This window comes from Falco cherrug, chromosome 1, assembly GCF_023634085.1.
Source record: "Falco cherrug isolate bFalChe1 chromosome 1, bFalChe1.pri, whole genome shotgun sequence".
NCBI classification, from domain to species: domain Eukaryota; kingdom Metazoa; phylum Chordata; class Aves; order Falconiformes; family Falconidae; genus Falco; species Falco cherrug.
This window is the reverse complement of record NC_073697.1, coordinates 59,611,603-59,629,853: the sequence shown is the minus strand read 5'-3', so window position 1 is coordinate 59,629,853 and position 18,251 is coordinate 59,611,603. Positions and strand designations below refer to the sequence as shown.

At 38.7% G+C, this 18,251-nt stretch overlaps 1 protein-coding gene across 2 annotated transcripts; it reads left to right on the top strand.

Moving 5' to 3' along the window:
* The first annotated feature begins 1,050 nt into the window (after positions 1 to 1,050).
* Positions 1,051 to 17,459, top strand: NMU (neuromedin U). Of its 2 annotated transcripts, XM_055698212.1 has the most exons (10): positions 1,051 to 1,464; positions 4,775 to 4,833; positions 8,645 to 8,692; positions 8,791 to 8,850; positions 9,458 to 9,487; positions 9,595 to 9,645; positions 11,693 to 11,767; positions 15,099 to 15,152; positions 16,538 to 16,577; positions 17,155 to 17,459. In XM_055698212.1, exons 1-9 carry the CDS (start codon positions 1,230 to 1,232, stop codon positions 16,571 to 16,573), a joined length of 648 nt encoding a protein of 215 aa, XP_055554187.1. In that variant the 5' UTR covers positions 1,051 to 1,229; the 3' UTR covers positions 16,574 to 16,577; positions 17,155 to 17,459. The 2 variants fall into 2 exon arrangements, with proteins under 2 accessions (XP_055554187.1, XP_055554192.1); XM_055698217.1 differs by lacking the exon at positions 9,595 to 9,645.
* The last annotated feature ends 792 nt before the right edge of the window (positions 17,460 to 18,251 follow it).

The following is an 18,251-nucleotide window of genomic DNA, read 5'->3' as shown; positions in this document are numbered from 1 at the left end:
CAAAAAGAACTGAATGTTGTTTTGGAAAATAACAATCTCTAATATTTTACCATTGTCTCACTGCTGGACCATGGATGTAATATTTCCTTTGAAAGTCAGAAAAAAAGCAACCAAGCGAAAAAATAGGAGTGAATAGAAAAAGAGGAAACAAATCATAAAGACAGACTGTAAATTGGGAGATGCTGGCCTGAAGTGCTCTCCGTAGCATCTTGGCATTGGAGCAGCACCTCAGTTGGGCAGGATCCCTCTGGAGAAAATGGTCAAAGAGCAGAGACAGTTGGACACACACCTTTGGAGAAAGTTGGATCCTGCTACTGGGCTGGGTGTGGGGAGCAGGTCAGCACCAGCCCGAGCATTCTGTGGGCAGTGAGAGGCACCGGCAGACGAGGGTACCAGGTCTGGTGGGCCAGGGCTCGCTGTGTTTCAGGGATGGCTGGACTAAGCTGCCCAAGAGTCTTTACAGATTTGGGGTCTGTGTGCTTTTGAATATCTTATAATATCATGTAGTTGCTTTGCTTATCTACAGGCATAACACCTGGGAGCAAGGTCTGCAGCTGTATTTTAAGTAAAATGCCTTGCTAAGCAGAGCATTAGGATTTTAATGAGTTCTATTTCATGGTGTGGCATTTTGTGTTTGTGTTTTCAGGGCATAGGGAAAGTCGGGAAGCAGGCACACCCCTGCAGCGGGGCTCCTTCGGAAAACTCAGCGATCGGCGGGTCCCAGGGCAGGCAGGTGCATGTCCGCAGAGCCCCACATCCCAGCCACCGATGCCTTCTCCCGCATGCGAGCTCAATGCGTTTTTACTCCCAGGCTCAGCTAGTTGGGGGCAAATCTCTGTGAGATGTCCCCATTTTAAATCGTGCCTCTGTTCCCCCCCACGCTGGGCTAGGACAGTCTCTGAACGCTCCCCTTGGCCACCCCCATTCCATTGCCCTGGGCCGCCGGGGCTGGCAGGGCGGAGCAGCCCCTCCTGCTGCCGGGCGCTGGGTGTCTGAGACACGCGTGTTTTCACACACGGCCTTTTTCTTAAGGAGGGGGTTTAACGACGGGCTGGGCAGGCTGCAGGCTCTCTCCTCGGTGTCCCACCCGCCGCCCCAGCCGGGGTTACAGCCCGTGTGCCCCCCGGGGGAGCGGGGCCGAGCTGCCCGGCGGAGGAGGAGCCGGGTCTGCCCGGGGGGGCCGCCGGGAGGGGGCAGGGCGGCTGTCGCGCCCTCCCCGAGGCGAGGTGATGCTCGTCCACGTGTCAGGGAGATTTAAAAAGTTTGGGCAGGGAGCGAGGGCATGCCCAGAAGAGTGGCTGGCAGGCAGCGCGGGGGACACCGCGGGCATGGCCGGCCTCTGCCAGCAGCCGCCCGCAGCCACCCCCCGGCGCAGCCCGAGGAAGGCAGGGGACGGCGGGGCGCTGCCGGGGTCCCCGCTGCTGCTGCTGCTTCTCCTCGCCTCCTCCATGTCTGCTTGCAAAGGTGAGAAGCACCCTCCCCGCCGCCCCTTCCTGCACCGCCAGCTCTGCAGATTTTGTTTGGGGGGGGGGGAGGGGGGGCTGCAAAGCGAGCCGCTGCCGCTGGGCCGGGGTCCCGTGCGGGGCTGGCACAGGAGGTTGGAGCTGCTGGGCACGGTTTCGGGGATTGGTCTGGGGGGGGCTTCTTCCTCTGTCCCGGGAAGATTACCCTGTCCTGGCAAAATACACACCAGCAACTCGGCGAAGTAGCTCTTCTTAAAAGCGATTTAATTTTAAATGTAGTCTACTTTGATTTAAAAGCTAAGAGAAGGGAAATGAGATATATCACAGGCTTGTACTAAAATTTAGGACCCTCTGGAAGTCACCTAGTCTGACCCGAAATAATATTTATTGCATGAAGAATCCCTGGGGGTGGGGTTGAGTGGGAAAGGGTAGAGCTGCTGAGTTGCTTTAGGCTTAGAGCTTGATTATCTTGATTTAGTTTAAAATGTCTCACACCTGAAAGTTGCTATTTTTGTAGCAGGGGGCGATTGCGACAGGAGCGTAGCTAATGGGCTTTCTAACAAAACACTCTCTTTTCTTTTCTGTTCTGTTTTCCCACTCCAGATAGATTAGCTACTTGCAGCTTGTGAAGTAACATTACAAAATCAGTTCCTGTGCAAGGAATATTTGTTTTGTTTGTATTATATGTGTGTAAATTGCTTTCATCAGGAGTTTTTGTTCTGATCTGTTTTGGGTTTTTGATATCACGAATCAGACAAATCTAAATACAGTATACTTAATATTCTGTTAAAAATAAATTTTGGGGATGTGGAAGAGTGGAGGGAAGGAAAAGGAGGGCAAGGAAAGGCCATGGCACACAGTATTTCGGCGTTGTTCTTATAGAAATGATTGCCAGGAGCTTGTGCATTGGAGGGAAGAAGATATAAGAAGTGAATCCCAGGTTGAAAAGTGACTGAAACTGTGCGTCTGGAATTCTGCTGCCTTGGAAGTTTAGGTTTTAGAAGTTGGCTGAATTGAAGGATAAGAGATGAACATGTCATGGACAGTGTCAATTTTGTAGGAGGATTTCCTCTTCCATGTTCCTTTCCTCAATAACACTCTTTTTTTCCCTTTTTTTTTTTTCTCCCTGCTATGGTTCTTTTGTGTATATTACAAAATAACTTACTTTTTCCCTGTGCATGCTGGTGTGTGTGTATGTAAATGAATGAAGCCCTGTAAGGACTGCAGCACTGTTCTGGATGGGGTGATGAAGGGGACACCACTTGGCACTGGGAGGAGCATAGTCCTAAGTTTGAGCACAAAACAGATGAGACTGCACACGGAATAAGAGTGTTGTGAATAAGTGGAGAAGGGTTAAGGATACTTAGGTAGGAGCTAGTGAAATAATTGCATCTCCTCTGTCCAAAAGTATACACTTCAGGTGAAATAAACCTCAAAACCAAACCCAAGCAAACTGTAATATTCAGGGTTTCTTGCCTGCTGCCCTAAGCTTTACAGACTATTGGATTTCTTCTACTGGAAGCTTTGTGAGCCAGGCAATGGCAGAAGCAGCACTCAGAGATGGGTGAGCAAAGGTTTAATGGGGAAAGTGTGTTAATTTGAAGTGTTGCCCAGTTCCTTTCTTTGCAACCAAGATGCCAGTCCCAGGCATACTTTGCTTTCTATTCTTAAACTAGTATATTCAGATTGGAGTAAGAGAATTTTAACACCTTTAATTTATTTAGTGTTTTTCCTTGAACTAAAACAAACATCTGAAGAAGCAAATTTTTCTTTAGAAAGCAGTTTTTTTGTTATGTGAACGTCTCAGAGATGTAAAAAATACCTCACTTCTACACAGTGTGAAAATAATCTGATTATTTTTTGGGGAAAACAAGCATCCAGAATAATTAGTTACCTTAAGTTTGTACCAGTACCACAATAACAGTTTTGAAATGAACCCCTTAATGCCTGGAACTAACTAGTGTTGCAATTATTGTTATTAGTGATATATGTAAAACAAATGGAGATGAGGGGTATTCATACCTTGCTTACTTGGCCATTCTAGCTAAGTCTACCTTCACTTTTGTGGTTTTGGTGGGGGTTTTTTGTTTTGTTTTTTTTGTTGTTGTTGTTTGATTTGGTTCAATTCTTTGAAAAAATGTGACAACAGGTAATTATAGATTGTCTGGGAGGTTATAAAATATCTATTAATCTGAGGTCTTTAAGAACAGTGTATAAACTGGTTAGGAATGGCTCGTGGGCAGCAGCTTTGGGCAGGAGGATAAATAGATGACTTCGTAGGGTTTCCTGCAGTGCTAGGAGTGTACAGGTAAAGCACCAGCCTCTCCAGCACCTGTCTCCCTCCCAGGTGAGTTACATGTCCCTTCACTGATACACTTGCGTCGTGTCTAGTGTACTCACGATTCAGTTATGCTTATTTCTATTATTTACAGAAACTCTAATAATACATCACCATTAGAAATATACTGCCAGATAAAATAATAATGTGGAAAGGTGGATATTCTGGGTGTTGAATTGAGAGGGACCCAGAGACACTGGCTTCCAGGTCTGCAGCCTGGGTGGGCAGAGATGGAGAAAGGAGCTGCCCCCAAGCCAAGCATGGCATCTCTGCAGCATTATGCAATTAATACCATGTTTTGTCCCCTAAGAGACTGATCTCCATCACATCACATATGCCAAACAGAGGAAATAAAGCCAGTTACACATGTAGTGTCTTACTACTTTCTCAAAACCACCATCTTCATATCACAGGCATCATTCATGTGCAAGTGTACATTACAATCAAAGAGTTAAACATGTGCTATGTAAATACAAGAAAGCAAGAGGTAGAATCCAGATCCTCAACTTGCAATACATGTGCTGGAGGCGAGTCAAGTTCTCAGAAAACTTGAGGTTGTGGGTGCTGGAATGTGTTTTGCTGAGCAGATCTTAACGTTCAAGAGCTGCCATGCAAAATTTCTTGCCTGCACTTAACTACCGAGAACAGACTAATGGTAGTCTGACCCTCGGTGAAACCTGAGTAACTTCCACACTGTCTATTGCTAAGAGGTGTGAGCGTCCGTATCTGCTGTGAACTTGTGATGAAGCCTCCTGCTGTGTTGCTAACTTAGAGCAGGCAGAAACGATTGGACAAACCCCACAACATGCAGGGCAGCAGACTTCCTTGAACGACGCAGCTCTCAGACTTCACAGTTAATAAGCGTACTAGGTGGTATATTGTATTCAGAGTGTTTATTTAAATGACTGACACAGCATGGTTACACAAGTTACCTTTGTTGGGCAGTGTTGCTAAGCACGGTTTGTGCTTCTAGGTGCACCAATGCCATCTCAGGCACTTGAGGCAGATGAGGATTTGCAGCTGTGGAAAGAGGTAAGCATCATCTGCCCTAGTGTATGCTCCCATTTCTTCTGTGCCCATCCTTGCTACGGTCACATCTCACTCTTCAGTATTTCCCTTGCATGGAGTTCAGGTGCTGCTTCTTCCAGTCCTTCTTCTCCTGTATGTCTCCTATCCTGACATCAGCGATGAGGTGAAACATCTTGTTTTCCAGATTTTCTGAATGGTTGTTCCAGCAGGAAGTTGAGGCTAGGTGTTGACGTGTCATTCCAGGAAAAGACTGCTGTGGTTCAATGGAGAGCTATGTTTGATAACACTTGTCATTTAACTGTCAATGACCACGCAGTTACTGTCCCTGGAAGCAACACAGGGTCCCATCCGGTAGTTTTATAGTCTGTACGTGATATGCAGGAATTATTTCAGTTCATCCAGTCCTACCTCTTGCTGCTTCTGTTCTGCACACAGGGCTGGGACACTGTATTTAATCCTATTCCAGCCTCTCTTTTACTAGTTAAAGGATAATGTACCGTGTCAGTTAGCCCCTCTAACATTTTGCTACTGTTTGCTATCATAACTTCCATTCCCATCTTTGAAATGAACATTTGTTTTGACTGTAGGATATGACACAGGTTAACGTGGGGTCTTCCCTGTCCTTTTGGAACAAATGGAGTGGCAGGACATAACACAGAGAGGATTTAGCCTGCAATTCACATGCTTTAGTGTTGCTGTAACCAAGTATTCTGTTGACATTTAATTTTGTAGCTTCTGATAACATTAGAAAGCAAGTGACAAACTAAGGGTACAGATGCAGGGAGTAAATTTCTTCCTATTGAGGCCATTACAGGAGACACTTCCCTACTGTCAGCTCCCCTGAGTTCATATTGGAAGTATCGACTCAAAACCTAATATATTTCTAGACTGGCATTTGAATAAGTCCTGGTAATATTTACCTCCTGGGAGAAAGTAGTCTCTTGGGAAGTAAGATCCTGATAGTTATAAGGAATTTTTGGAAACAAGTTATTTACATTCTGGATTAGTAATGCTGTTTTATACATTTCTGCATTTATTGCTGAGATTTACTAGTTGTAACAGAATTTGGCCCTAGGGCGACTGGAAAGAAAGGCAAAGTTCATGTTGGTTTTGGTCAAGAAAAAATGCAGATACTAAATTCTGTGTAAAATTATGTAATATAAGTGATATAAAACTTACTATTACAGGAGGAATGATGCAGGACTGGAGATAGTCTCAGGAAAGAGAATTAGATGCATAGCTATATACCCTAAACCAACCTGACTACAAAATCGTACTGGTTCACCACAGTTTCTTGGAGTGAAAAGAATCGGTTCTTCCCTGTTCATTACTTTACTAGTGGATCATTCAGGAGAAGCCCTGCCTCTAAATGAAGGTAGTATTTTCCAGGAATGACTCTCGATTTTCTAAATATGGGAACTTTGTAACTAAGTATAATGTTCCTTTACTTGACTCACATCCTTTTGTTTCTTTGTTACTTAAGCAACCCCAAACACTACGCAAGCTCCTACCTTCAAGCCACGTTTCTGAGAGAGGAGAGGAAACTACGGAGATGATGCATCAAGAAGGATAGAAACCGCTCTTCTTTTTAATTCCTTTTAAAAAATAAATTAACAGAAGCTGTGGCTTTTCCTCAGCCCTTGCTTTGCCCATGCAGGTTTTAGCTGAGAGAAGCTTTGCCTTGTGTTGTGTTGAACACAAAGCAATCTCTGGCTTGTCCTGCTACGGATTTATGGTAGTTCTCTGAGAGTCGCCACCAACTAAAACCCAAGCAAATAAACCAATAAAAATCAAAACCAAAAAAATCCCTCATTAAGAAGGAACAGTAAATTTTTAATGTAGGCTTCCAAAATTACTTCAGCGTAGTGTATCTCGTTCACTGCTGATTTCTCCCTCTACGTTTCCTTACTCTGAAAGCAGTGTAGCTGAAATAATACACCCAGAGACAAACAAACGCAAGATGAAGTGAATAAGGAGGATGTGTTACCAATAAAAACTGTTTGAAAGGGTAATTCTGTGAGCTAATACCTTTCCCGCTGTCTCTGCTAATGCTTTCTCATAGATTGTCTCTAGAGAAATAAATCATTTCTTGTCCTGAAGTACTCAGATAGATAAATGTTATTTGTTTATTGCTTTTTTTATGTAATGTTTTCATCGTTAAAGAGCACTGTTTAGGGCTTTTAACCTATAGTAAAATCATAAGACCCATTGCATTGCCTACTCTTTATTCCAAAAAAAACCGCAGAAGACACTTTTTTTTTTTTTTTTTAATGCAGTTTGTGAACAAGATGACTGGCAAAGCTTTTTGGCAACTGGACTAACAGTGTCAAATATTTAATGGGAAAAACCCCAACGGTGCATACCAATGGAGGTTACTCTTGATACAATTTTAAATTTATATAATGAAAAGTTAAGCCTCTTTTTTTCATTATTATTAAACTTTCGTTGAAATACTGAGGATTTTTTCTTTTCCTCACAGAATACTTCAGGCTTTCAGCACTGGTAATATTACTTCCATTAATTCAAATACCCTTTATTCCATTTCTTCTCCCTTCTCAATTAATAACACCAATAAAAATGATTCAGTATTATGTGATTCTTTCATCTTGGAAAAGAGACAACAGAAGAAGATTGTGATCAACTGTCCATACAAGGTTATGGGCAGTACGGAGGGGATGGGTAGCAATCATTTACTCATTACTTCTTCGAAGACAAGGTTATGCTAGCACGGAATGAAGACAGCCTTGAAAAGGCTGCTTAAGACAAACAGAAGAGGTATTTCATGCAGTATTTAGGAAAACCTTGCCACAGTGGTTCAGAGAGAGATTGGTGACATTCACAGCACATAAATCCACTGAGCTTTGTTACAAAGATCTACTTCCAACTCGGAATGCTTGCACTACAGATTGCTGGTGGTTGGAGAGCATGGGTTTTACTCGGGTGCTGATCTTGTCTTAGGCTCTTCCCTGGGTGTTGACATTTGGTGGTTTTTGGAGATAAGATGTAGAGCTAAATGGACATGAGTTTGATCCAGATGAAATGGGAGTTGGGACTTCTTGGTTTGTGGATTTGTTTGTTTTGGGTTTGTGTCTCTGTGTGTCACGTTCCATTCTGTGCTGACACATCTAAGTTCACCAGCAATGGCTTCTTCCACAGTTCCTTTTAAGTTCCCTTGAAATATATTTTATATATCTCTTACTAGTACTGTGATCTGGGAACCACCTCCTTTAAACAAAACCTTGTAAGGCTCTCCGTTTGACAAAGAAATTAGTGCAAAACTTGGGTGTTGGTTGCTTGGTGACTCACACAAAAGGACTGACATACATAAGATGTGCTGGCACCTCTCATAATCACTCAAGATGCTGGAATACAGTTGGAAGAGTTGTGTTTGAGGACAGCTCATTGAATCACTTCCTTTAGTTTTGTCATTTTCTTCACAGTTTTGTATAATCCAAAAATATCACAGAAGAGATTTACGTTTATAGTCCATACCCCAGGTGCTTAAAACCATAATTTAAAATATGACTTAGTCTGAGAAGGTTACAAATAAGAGGGGCATGAGGCAGGTAAGACAATAAAGGACACAGATATATAGGTGTTTGTTCAGATTAAGCAAGTGTAATTTTTTATGTGGTTAAGGCCTTTTTTTTCCTCCTTGAATGCGAAGTATTTCCTGAATGTATCTATAAGGATTCCTTATGGTGGACAAGCTTACCATGCTTTTAGCTGCACTGAACTGTTTCTGAAAATATAAATAGTTCACTTGTTTTTATTAATCTGACTTCTTAAAAAAGGACTGTGTGAACTTTTACAGATAGACGATGCATGTTCTGCCTACCTGTCCACAGATTCTCAGCCTCAGGTGAGTCAGACAGAGGTTACTTGATTATTTTGATACTGTTTGTTGTATGTAGTAGGGTTGGAAGCGTGATGCCTGAGTTCGTGTTTTCTTTGCATTAGACATCCAGTATACTGGAAGAACTCTGCTTTCTGGTAATCGGATTTCTCCAGAAACCACAGGTAACACACATGAAAGACCAGTAGCATTTCTGAAGCCTGATCTCTCAGTGTGCTAGTGTCTACAATGAATTCTGAGGACCCAGTATCTGAAGTGTCACTCAGTCCTGGAAGTAAAACTATAATTTTTTTACTTTGAAATGCTATGTGTCTTAATCCAACACCTATTAAAGATAACAGGGAGACTCCAATATTTGGAAAATAATCTCCAGGCTGGATACAAGGTTTTAGGTGGTTTTATTGCTCTGGGTTAGAAAAACTATGAGCTCTCAATGGAGAAAGAAATCTACTTAGGAGAGTCTAGGGATATACAAAAGAGCATCTACTAAACACAACTGCTCTTCTAGTGGAGAGTAATCAATGCTCTCTACAGAGTTTTTTCTGTAACTCTGTTAGTTCTGTAAATTCTTTTAATTATAGAAAAGAGTAATTACATTGACAAGTAAATGTCAATATTAGACAAACAGACAAATGTAATATGTCTATTAAGGGAGGATGATATTCCAATCCATTACTGAAAAGTTTATAAAGTAATCAAAATTGTTCATTGTTCTTTTTTTTTTTAAAAAAACCAAACAAATAAAAGCCTCTCTACTGATTATTCCCACAGGATTTAGATGAAAAAGACAACACCAAAAGGGTAAGATTTCTATGTATGTTTTTACGATCACACTAAAATTGTCAAGAAAACCATAACACCCTCGCCCTGTTTTGTAGTAAAATGACACTTTTAATTTTTTTGAACAGTTCTTATTTCATTATTCTAAGACTCATGACTCAGGCAACTCAGACATCATGGTAAGTGGCATAGCACCTCCTTGTGAGTACATGTATGCTTGTACATAAAAACGAGGTGATGTTCCTTTTTGCAGTAGTCTCTCCAAATGAATAGCAAGCTCAGAACTGGGAGATTCATGTTTAAGTTACAGAACATCTCTTAAGAATGTGGGAGAGGATCATCAGTACTGTCAAGGTGTAAAAAAACCCAACCAAACCTTAATGGGATCCCAGTTGCATCTTAATCTTGTAGTTTCAACATTTAAGAATAAGATCAAATGCTTTTTTTCTGGTACTAGAACATAACATGTGCAGTGAAACAATGCAGATTTATAGAAGCTGAGAACATGACCATAAATGCTAAGAACCCTCAATGACTTTTTTATTAATTAATTAAATTGTATCTATTTGTGCATGCCATAAATATGTATCAGGCAAAATAGTATTTGTCTCACTCAGACTTTGGATTGTATTTTAAATGAAAAATATGATTTTAAAAATAGTCCAATATTGTTGCTATAAAAACATTCTCATAAACCAACAAATAAACTACATGTGATCCATTCCTGCTTCTAAAGTGCAAGTATAATCTGTTATTTCTGTGCATCTACGTGCTTTTTCTGTGCATCATAGGATTTTGAGAAAGTTAAATATATTCATGTTTTCTCATTTCTTAACAGTCATTATTATATGTTAATATCCATTTTTGCCTTGGTCTTTACATTTAATCAGAAATACGTGATATATTTCCTAGAAAGTGACATTGCTGATAATGGTGTCAGTCTTTTCATGACACAGCTGCTCTGGAAGTTTTAATGGTAATCAGGGCACAGTGAAATGAGTGATTTCTGCTGCTGCTCCTGCTGAAGAGATTACTGCACCCCGCTTTGTCCCTATGCTGAATACCTTTTTGCCTCTGCCTGCCTGCAGTGATTACCACTTTCTCACTCCCTCTAGTTTAGCTGTTTAGTTGACTATTTTCTAGCCCAGTTCTCAGATACTAACCTAGGTGAGATCCATAATTTCCTGTCTTTATTAACCTCTCTCCACTGACTGCAAGACAGAGCCCAAGTGGCCAGCTGGGATGCCTTTTAACTCCTCCACTCATGTCAGACTTACACTTTTTTATATATTATGTCATATTGCCTATCTTAGGCTGACAGAGCAAAATTAGCTCCAAGTTGGCAAGTTCATTTTACTTATTAAGTACATTAACACTTTAATTAGTTATTCCGTATTTTAAAATTCTCTTCATTGTGCTACTTTTCTAAGAAGTACTGTATCAAAAATGCATTATTTTTTAAATTATGTTTACATGAGTTGAAGGTTTAAATTGGTTGAGCAAACTTAGATTGTTCTACTTTGTTTCTTGCTTGGACCTCTCTCCGCAAGCCCACGTGGTTGTGTTTTACCAGAGGGGTACTTAACACTGTACACGATGCCACTGTGCTTAACAAGGCTGTCTGCAAGTTTAAAGTCTTGTTGAACACAAGGAATTTCATGATTGTGGCTTGTTTTTTAGGTAGAATGACCAGTGCCATGGTTACAAATTTTACTTGAGAATGGATCCCTTCTGCACAGTATTTTCTAGAAGAAAAAAAAACACATTAATTTTTCTTGCTGTGATTTATTTTGAAGACAAATGAACTTTTCAGTACAATGGAGACTGAAGCTGCTAAGTTCCATTGTAGACAATCGTAGAAATGTCAGTAGGAGTACTGTATGGAAATATTCTCTCTACCACACACAGAGGCTGATCAGAGTCTGAATAATTGCATTTGCCTGGGCAAAAAGTCTGTAAACAGTTCTGAACTTTCAGTGAGTAAAGGTGAGGCTGCATAGCTTTTCCCTCCATCACTCTGTGCATCACATTCATAGTGTAAATACAAATGTTGGTACCTGTTTGTCGTCAAGTCAGAATGTTAAAAAAATAACTTTCTTAATTAACATATTCAGTCCTTTTTTGTCTTGTTTGGTCTATAAGCCAATACTGCAGGAAGAGACTTTTTTTGCATCATAAGGTCTGAATTTCATTGTTGCTCATGTGTGTGTGTTCGTGTCCTCTCAGTCGTCTGTCCTGCATCCTTTACTGCAACTCGTTCCCCAGCTTAATGAGAGAAGACTGAAGAGATACAAAGTGGACGTATGTAATCTTAAACTCTGCATGCTTGCATTCTCACACTTTGTGATTCATTAGCTCTTCTAAAAATGTCCTTGTGGGCCTTTCTGCTCATAATACTTTTATTTTCATGATTTAATATCACACTAGTGTATTTTCATTAGAAACATGAGGGGTTTCTATTATTTAATTAGTGAAAAATAATCCTGCTGATATTTAACATTTAAACCAAGAAAACACTGAAGTAATATACCTTAAAACAGAACAGTGGTAGAACACAGAGCGTATGTATCAAAATGGATCTGTTAATTATTTCATAAAAATAAAAATACATTGAAATTTATTTGTACCATTATATTGCAGTTGAGTTATATCTTCTAGGGAGTTCCTTGTTTTCCCTGTTTGGAATTCAAACCATATTTACTCCCTAAATGCATATTATTTATGACTTATTAAAGTAATTTATAGGCAATTTTACCGTTTAACAAGGTGCAGATGAAGTTCTCAATGGAATTAATTTTCAATAGAACAGTAGTGTGTTTTGGAACAAAAGTTTTGCATAGAGAGAAACAGCACCATTATTTCTAAGCTATCATAAAAAACTTGGTATATTTGCTGCAAATGCAACTTAGAAGTTCAAAAATAAAAAAGCAGATGGCTACTAATGTCCACTTCCTTAATACAGCTATGGAGAGAAAAATGCAGTCTGAGATATAAGAATCCTTCTCTATAAGAACACCGAAGATTCCTGTATAATATAGTATACTACAGTCTAAGACCCAGATTCTTGCTGTTTCACATTGACTTCGGCTTGGTTGTTCCTTAGATACGTTGATGTGATTTCTTATCTGATTCTTATCAATATCTTAATATTCACTGACACACAAGTTCAATTAGGTCTACAAATGCGATACTTAAAACTCGGATATTAGCATCCCCATAAGTAGGATTTTTCCTTTTTCAATCCAGATAAAGGCTGTGTTGTTAACTCCCAAATTTTCACTGAACTCTTAATCCTATGATTATTTATGCCAGCTTTCTGCCCTTCTCTTTGGATCATTGCATAATCCCAACTATATGCCCTGAATCACATTTTTCTTATCCAGTGACAGAACCTGGCCACATATAAGAACTTAAAGAGTTTGTACTTCTTCTCATGGACTAAAATTGTTAAGAAAATGTAACCTGCTACATATCTGAAAGGAAAATATGGGGTAAAATTTACCTCGTGATGAATTTGATGTGAACTGTATTTATGCTATTGGACCTATATGCAGGCAAAAGATAGGCATTTAGACCTACAAAGTGAAGAGCTCATTAAATCCCAATGAAGACATGCATAATATTAAATATGTACTTGCATACATTTTCTTCTATACAGCTGAAGCCAAGAAAAGTAATGGCATGGCTGTCACTTACGGAATATAGCCATTTAAAAATATTCATGTAGATCTAAAGAAACAATGAAAACAGCTCTAAATTGAATTGCATTTTATAGAAAGCAACTTTTTTGATTTCCTGTTGTCAATTCCTGCTGTGAATGCCAGTCACCTTGTTAAAGATGTTATTTATTCCTGTATAGCCCATAAACACCAGACCTTTACAAAGCGCTCACATCTTGTGGACTCAGTTGCCTTTGCAGACTCTTTTGGGTTTTGTATTTTTGCATGCACCTTATTTATTTTAATGTTATAATAAATCTTTGAAATTCATCCCTATTACACTTATCATATTTGTTTATATGGCAGATTTCAGTATATTTTAGTATGAGTTTAAAACCCTATCCAAATGTTATTGCTGAGGGCCATAGATAATTACAAAACCACTGAAATACTTTTATTATTGATGGCAGATTATTGCAATTATTCCATGACTGTGAGAAAGCTATAAATATTTCTTTCCAAGAGACTCTACCAGATGGGCTGATAGGGAGATAGCATGGGTAAACTTTAAAGCCAGCAGAGGACCGGAGCAACCCTGCCTGAGATGTGCAGAGGAACTCCGATCCCCCATGGAGCAGGAAGCCCCTATGTTCCTGTGGGCTGCCCACCTTTGGTTGGACTATCTGACTCTGGTGTCACAGAACGTGCTTTAGAAATGGTTAGCTTGCTGATTTATTTTTTTTTTTTTTCTCACTGGGAAGAAAACCAGAACCTGTTGTACATAAACACACCCACCTCTTTCCAATCAGATAAGGAATTGAAAAGGTGGATAGGTGAAGAAGGAAATGCGTTTTATTAAATTTATTCACTCAGCCCAGTTTGGGCTGACACCAGATTTTGTCATGAATTTGATTCCTCTTGAGTTGCATCTTGACTGATAAAATAGGATCTAAGAAAGAAGACACGAGCATTTTGTTAGCAAGTCCACCCAAGAGACTGAACAAGATAACTTGTAGAGGACAGGCATTAAAATAAACTTTAAATAACCATACTTCTTCAAGAATATGTATGTCTGTGTGTATATATATATATATATATATACACACACATGCAGATTTGTGAATATACATGCACATATATTACAGCATGTATTTTTTTTAACATCTCCAAACCCTTGGAAGTTTAGAAGGTGGGTGTAACAATGAATACAGATTTTAGCTTCAGTTGTTTTCTAATACCAACCTGTCATAAAATCAAACAAGAAAACTATGTAGTCTTTAAGAAGTGCTTAGCTGTAAGCAGAGAATAACATATTAACATAAATCACAATTCCATATTAGTAATTGCACACTTGATTTCCTTTTATGCTCTAGATCAATTCCTTTAACTTGCAACAGCTGCCTGTTTTGGTCCTGGTTTTATTTTTGTTCATGTATTGAATAGAAAAAGTAGAAAAATAATGAAATATAAATACCATAAGACACTCCAATGGCAATGTATTTCTGATATTTAAGCTTTGCATTGTTGTCCTTCCGTGAGGTGCAGACCAACTCTACTTTGTAGAGATTCTGCTACCATGAAGACACTCTGGTTGTGTCTGGGTTGTGTCTTGTTAAGGGGCAAGACTGTGTGGTAGTACTGAAGTAATACTTTTAATATGTATATAAAAAATGCATTATCTATATGCATTAATTTACAAGAGTAGATATGATGAAACTGAAATAGGGTAGATTTAGATTAATTATTAGGAAGAAATTCTTTACTGTGAGGGTGGTGAGACACTGCAACAAGTTGCCCAGAGCAGCTGTGGATGCCCCATCCCTGGCAGTGTTCAAGGCCAGGCTGGATGGGGCTCTGAGCAGCCTGGTCTGGTGGAAGGTGTCCCTGCCTGTAGCAGGGGGGGTTGGAACTGGATGATCTTTAAGGTCCCTTCCGACCCAAACCATTCTATGATTTAAAATACTTTTTTTCAGGAAGAACTTCAAGGGCCTGGAGGGATTCAAAGCAGAGGCTACTTTTTCTACAGGGTATGGTTTGTTTAACACTTTTTTTTTTCTTTTTGTGGTGTTACAAAACAAAAAGTAGAGAAAAGAGTGAATTATGTTAAGAATTACTGTGATGGAGGAAACATTTTCAGTAAGAGCATTCCACCATATAGTACTACTCAAGATCTGCTCCATTTTCTTAGATTAAAATAAAGTAATAGTAGGGAGTCTTTGTACATATATTAATATTTATTAATATGTACAACATTATTATGTACAACAAATAATGTACATTAATATGTACAACAAATAATGTATACATGATACCATGCAATGCCTTAATAAGTTATTATGTCTGTAATTCTCAGAGAAAGTTATAGAAAACACAGCATCTTGGACAATTGTTCTAAAGCATTGTTCAACACGGTACATTTGCATGTGATATAAATACAATGCCATGCTTACACACTGTATCAAAACTGCTACTGAGCCTGCGTTCCCCATTTTCCTTGTAATTTGACCAGTAGGGTTAGAAACTAGATAAAAATTCTCATGAGAACAAAACTACTGTGTTCATCTTTTATGTCATAGAGCCTTTTTACTCCATTTTAGCACAATTTAGCAAGTTAAAGATGGCAAGTCACACTTAATAATAACTCTCTTGGTTTTGGTTAATGTTTTTTTCTATTTAAATAAGAAAGTGGCTAATGGCTTTGAATAAGAAAGTTACTACGGTTGGACTCGATGATCTTAAAGGTCTTTTCCAACCTAAATGATTCTGTGATTCTAATGAAAAGACTGCAAGTTTGTGTAGTTAAATTTCTTATGTATCATGCTTGAATCTTTAAAGTTGGGTAATACTAACATCGGTGCATTCACAATGACAGAGTAAAAAGCAAATCCTTATTAAGCTCAGTAAGAAATTTTTTATCAGATTTAGTAGAAATTGTATTAAGTCCAAGTAGTCTAAAATATTTCTGAAAATGACCACAGTGAAAACGGAGAAACTCCTTGCCTATGTTAAAGCACACAGTCAAAAAATAAAACTGAGAGTGACATATATTGGTTTATGAATTGCAACAAACACTTACAATGCAATAACAGCAAACCTGAAACCACATGTTAAGAAAATGCAGAAAGAATGAGGGATAATGGCTTCTTAGAGTGACTTCTTGTGGCTTTCTCCTCTTATAAAATCATACAAGATAGGCATAATGCATTCTTCAGTCTATATGTAGTAAATTTTACTGTATGTTCTCCAGAGGTGGATATGCATTAAACAATAAGTGGTCTCAGGTTTATCTTTAAGGAAGATGACATTGACAGAACTCGGAAGTTTACCAATTTCTACACGTACCAAGCTGTGTGGGGCTTTGTTACTGAATCGAGTTAGTTTTATAGAGCTCTATTGAATATTTGTCTTTCAGCCACGCAATGGAAGGAGATCAGTGGATTTTCGCTAAGGAGGTATTTATTTAATATTTTTAATCATTATCTACATCTAAATTAGTTTACTTTTATACAAATAGGCCACAATATTTTTGTTGAGAAGTAGTTTCAGAAAGCTGTTAACAGTGTAGCCAACTTAGATTTCCACAGACAAGCTTCTCCCAGATGTGTTAAATAAATGCAACTTCAGATGAAGTGAATAGAAGTAGGTACTCAGTTCCTAGAACAGAGAACACTGAGGTGTTTCAGGCAGCAAGAAATGGAGAATATCCCAGATTTGTAAACAGTTTGGAAAGTTTCCAATGATGATAAGTATATGTCAGGAAGAATTGATTCAACTACCTGTCAAATAGATACTGAGACGTAAACTGAATTCCTGGGGGAAATCCCTTAATCTCACATAGAAAAAAACCTCTCAGTGAAACTAAGGACAGACTTCAGGATTTAATTTCAAAGCATTCAACTATTTTGAAAGATATTAAAAAGTATAGCAACATAATAATATCTGTTTTCTAATATATTTTATACCTTTTCCATATTTTAAGTATTTAATGTTATATCATACCAACAGCTAATTCTTTTTCTTACTTTTCAGGATTTCGGATTCCTGACCTAGAGCTAATACTGTACGAGTGCCGAGTACATGGACATACTGTTTTCCTTAGAAAAAATAATCACTACCAATGTACAATTAAAAAACACTAGTATGTAAACATTCTTAAACTAGATTGTTAAGGATTCAAAAGTTTCTTTACTTTCTTGATTATATTAAAAACATATTAAAATTATTTGTTTCTTAGTGTTATGATGTTTACAATTGTGTGTAATGTATTTGTAAAAATGTGCATGCAGCAGATATTGCCTCTAACAACCGTTATGTACATTTATTTTCCCTTATAAATAAAGGCACTCAGAGAGTTGTTTTAATGAGAATGTTTGCAATGTAGATGATTGCATTTTTTCAAAATATGTTGTTAAGTGATTTGTGCAGTCTTTAAAATCACAGGTTATCTAGGAAGGCTAAACAAAAGGTGTGGTTTGGTTTTCAAGACGATGTTCTCTACCTCTGTATGTCATTCACTGAGGCCTGTGGACTTCTGGCAGTCTGCAGGGTCAGTCAAGATAAGTGCTCTGCAGGTGATCTACAGAACTAGGTTGATGATAAAGGGGTTTGGCAGTCATTAATGAGCCTTAAGGTTAACAGTTGTTCACTGGATAAAAAAATTAGAATCTCTATTACCTTAAGAAAAGGAAATTGAACAAGTTGCATTTTTTTAAGAAGTATCTCAATTTCAATTCAACTGAAATTGAATACAATGGCATAATTTTTTTTAGCTATTAAGAATGCAGGTGCAGCATGGTTCTCATTTAGAAGAGCACTTAATTGCATTATTTACATTCTTCCAGAATTAGTTTTCCCTTGAAAACTCAACTGGGTTTGAGTGTAATTAAAGAAACTCTACCAAAAGCATGTTAGCCTCACAACTTTCCTAGCTTCTCTCTCTTGAGCTTGTTTTCATACCAGGATTGTGTTAAAATACAAATTTTTAATTATGTTGAAAGTAACTAATCATTCAGTGTAGAAGGGAATTATTAACGTATTGGCTGGTCACGGTCTGAATTGATCTCAGCATTACTAATCCAGCTTCTGCAAGCTTGGATAAGCAGCTGAACTTCAGAAGATAGCTGCGA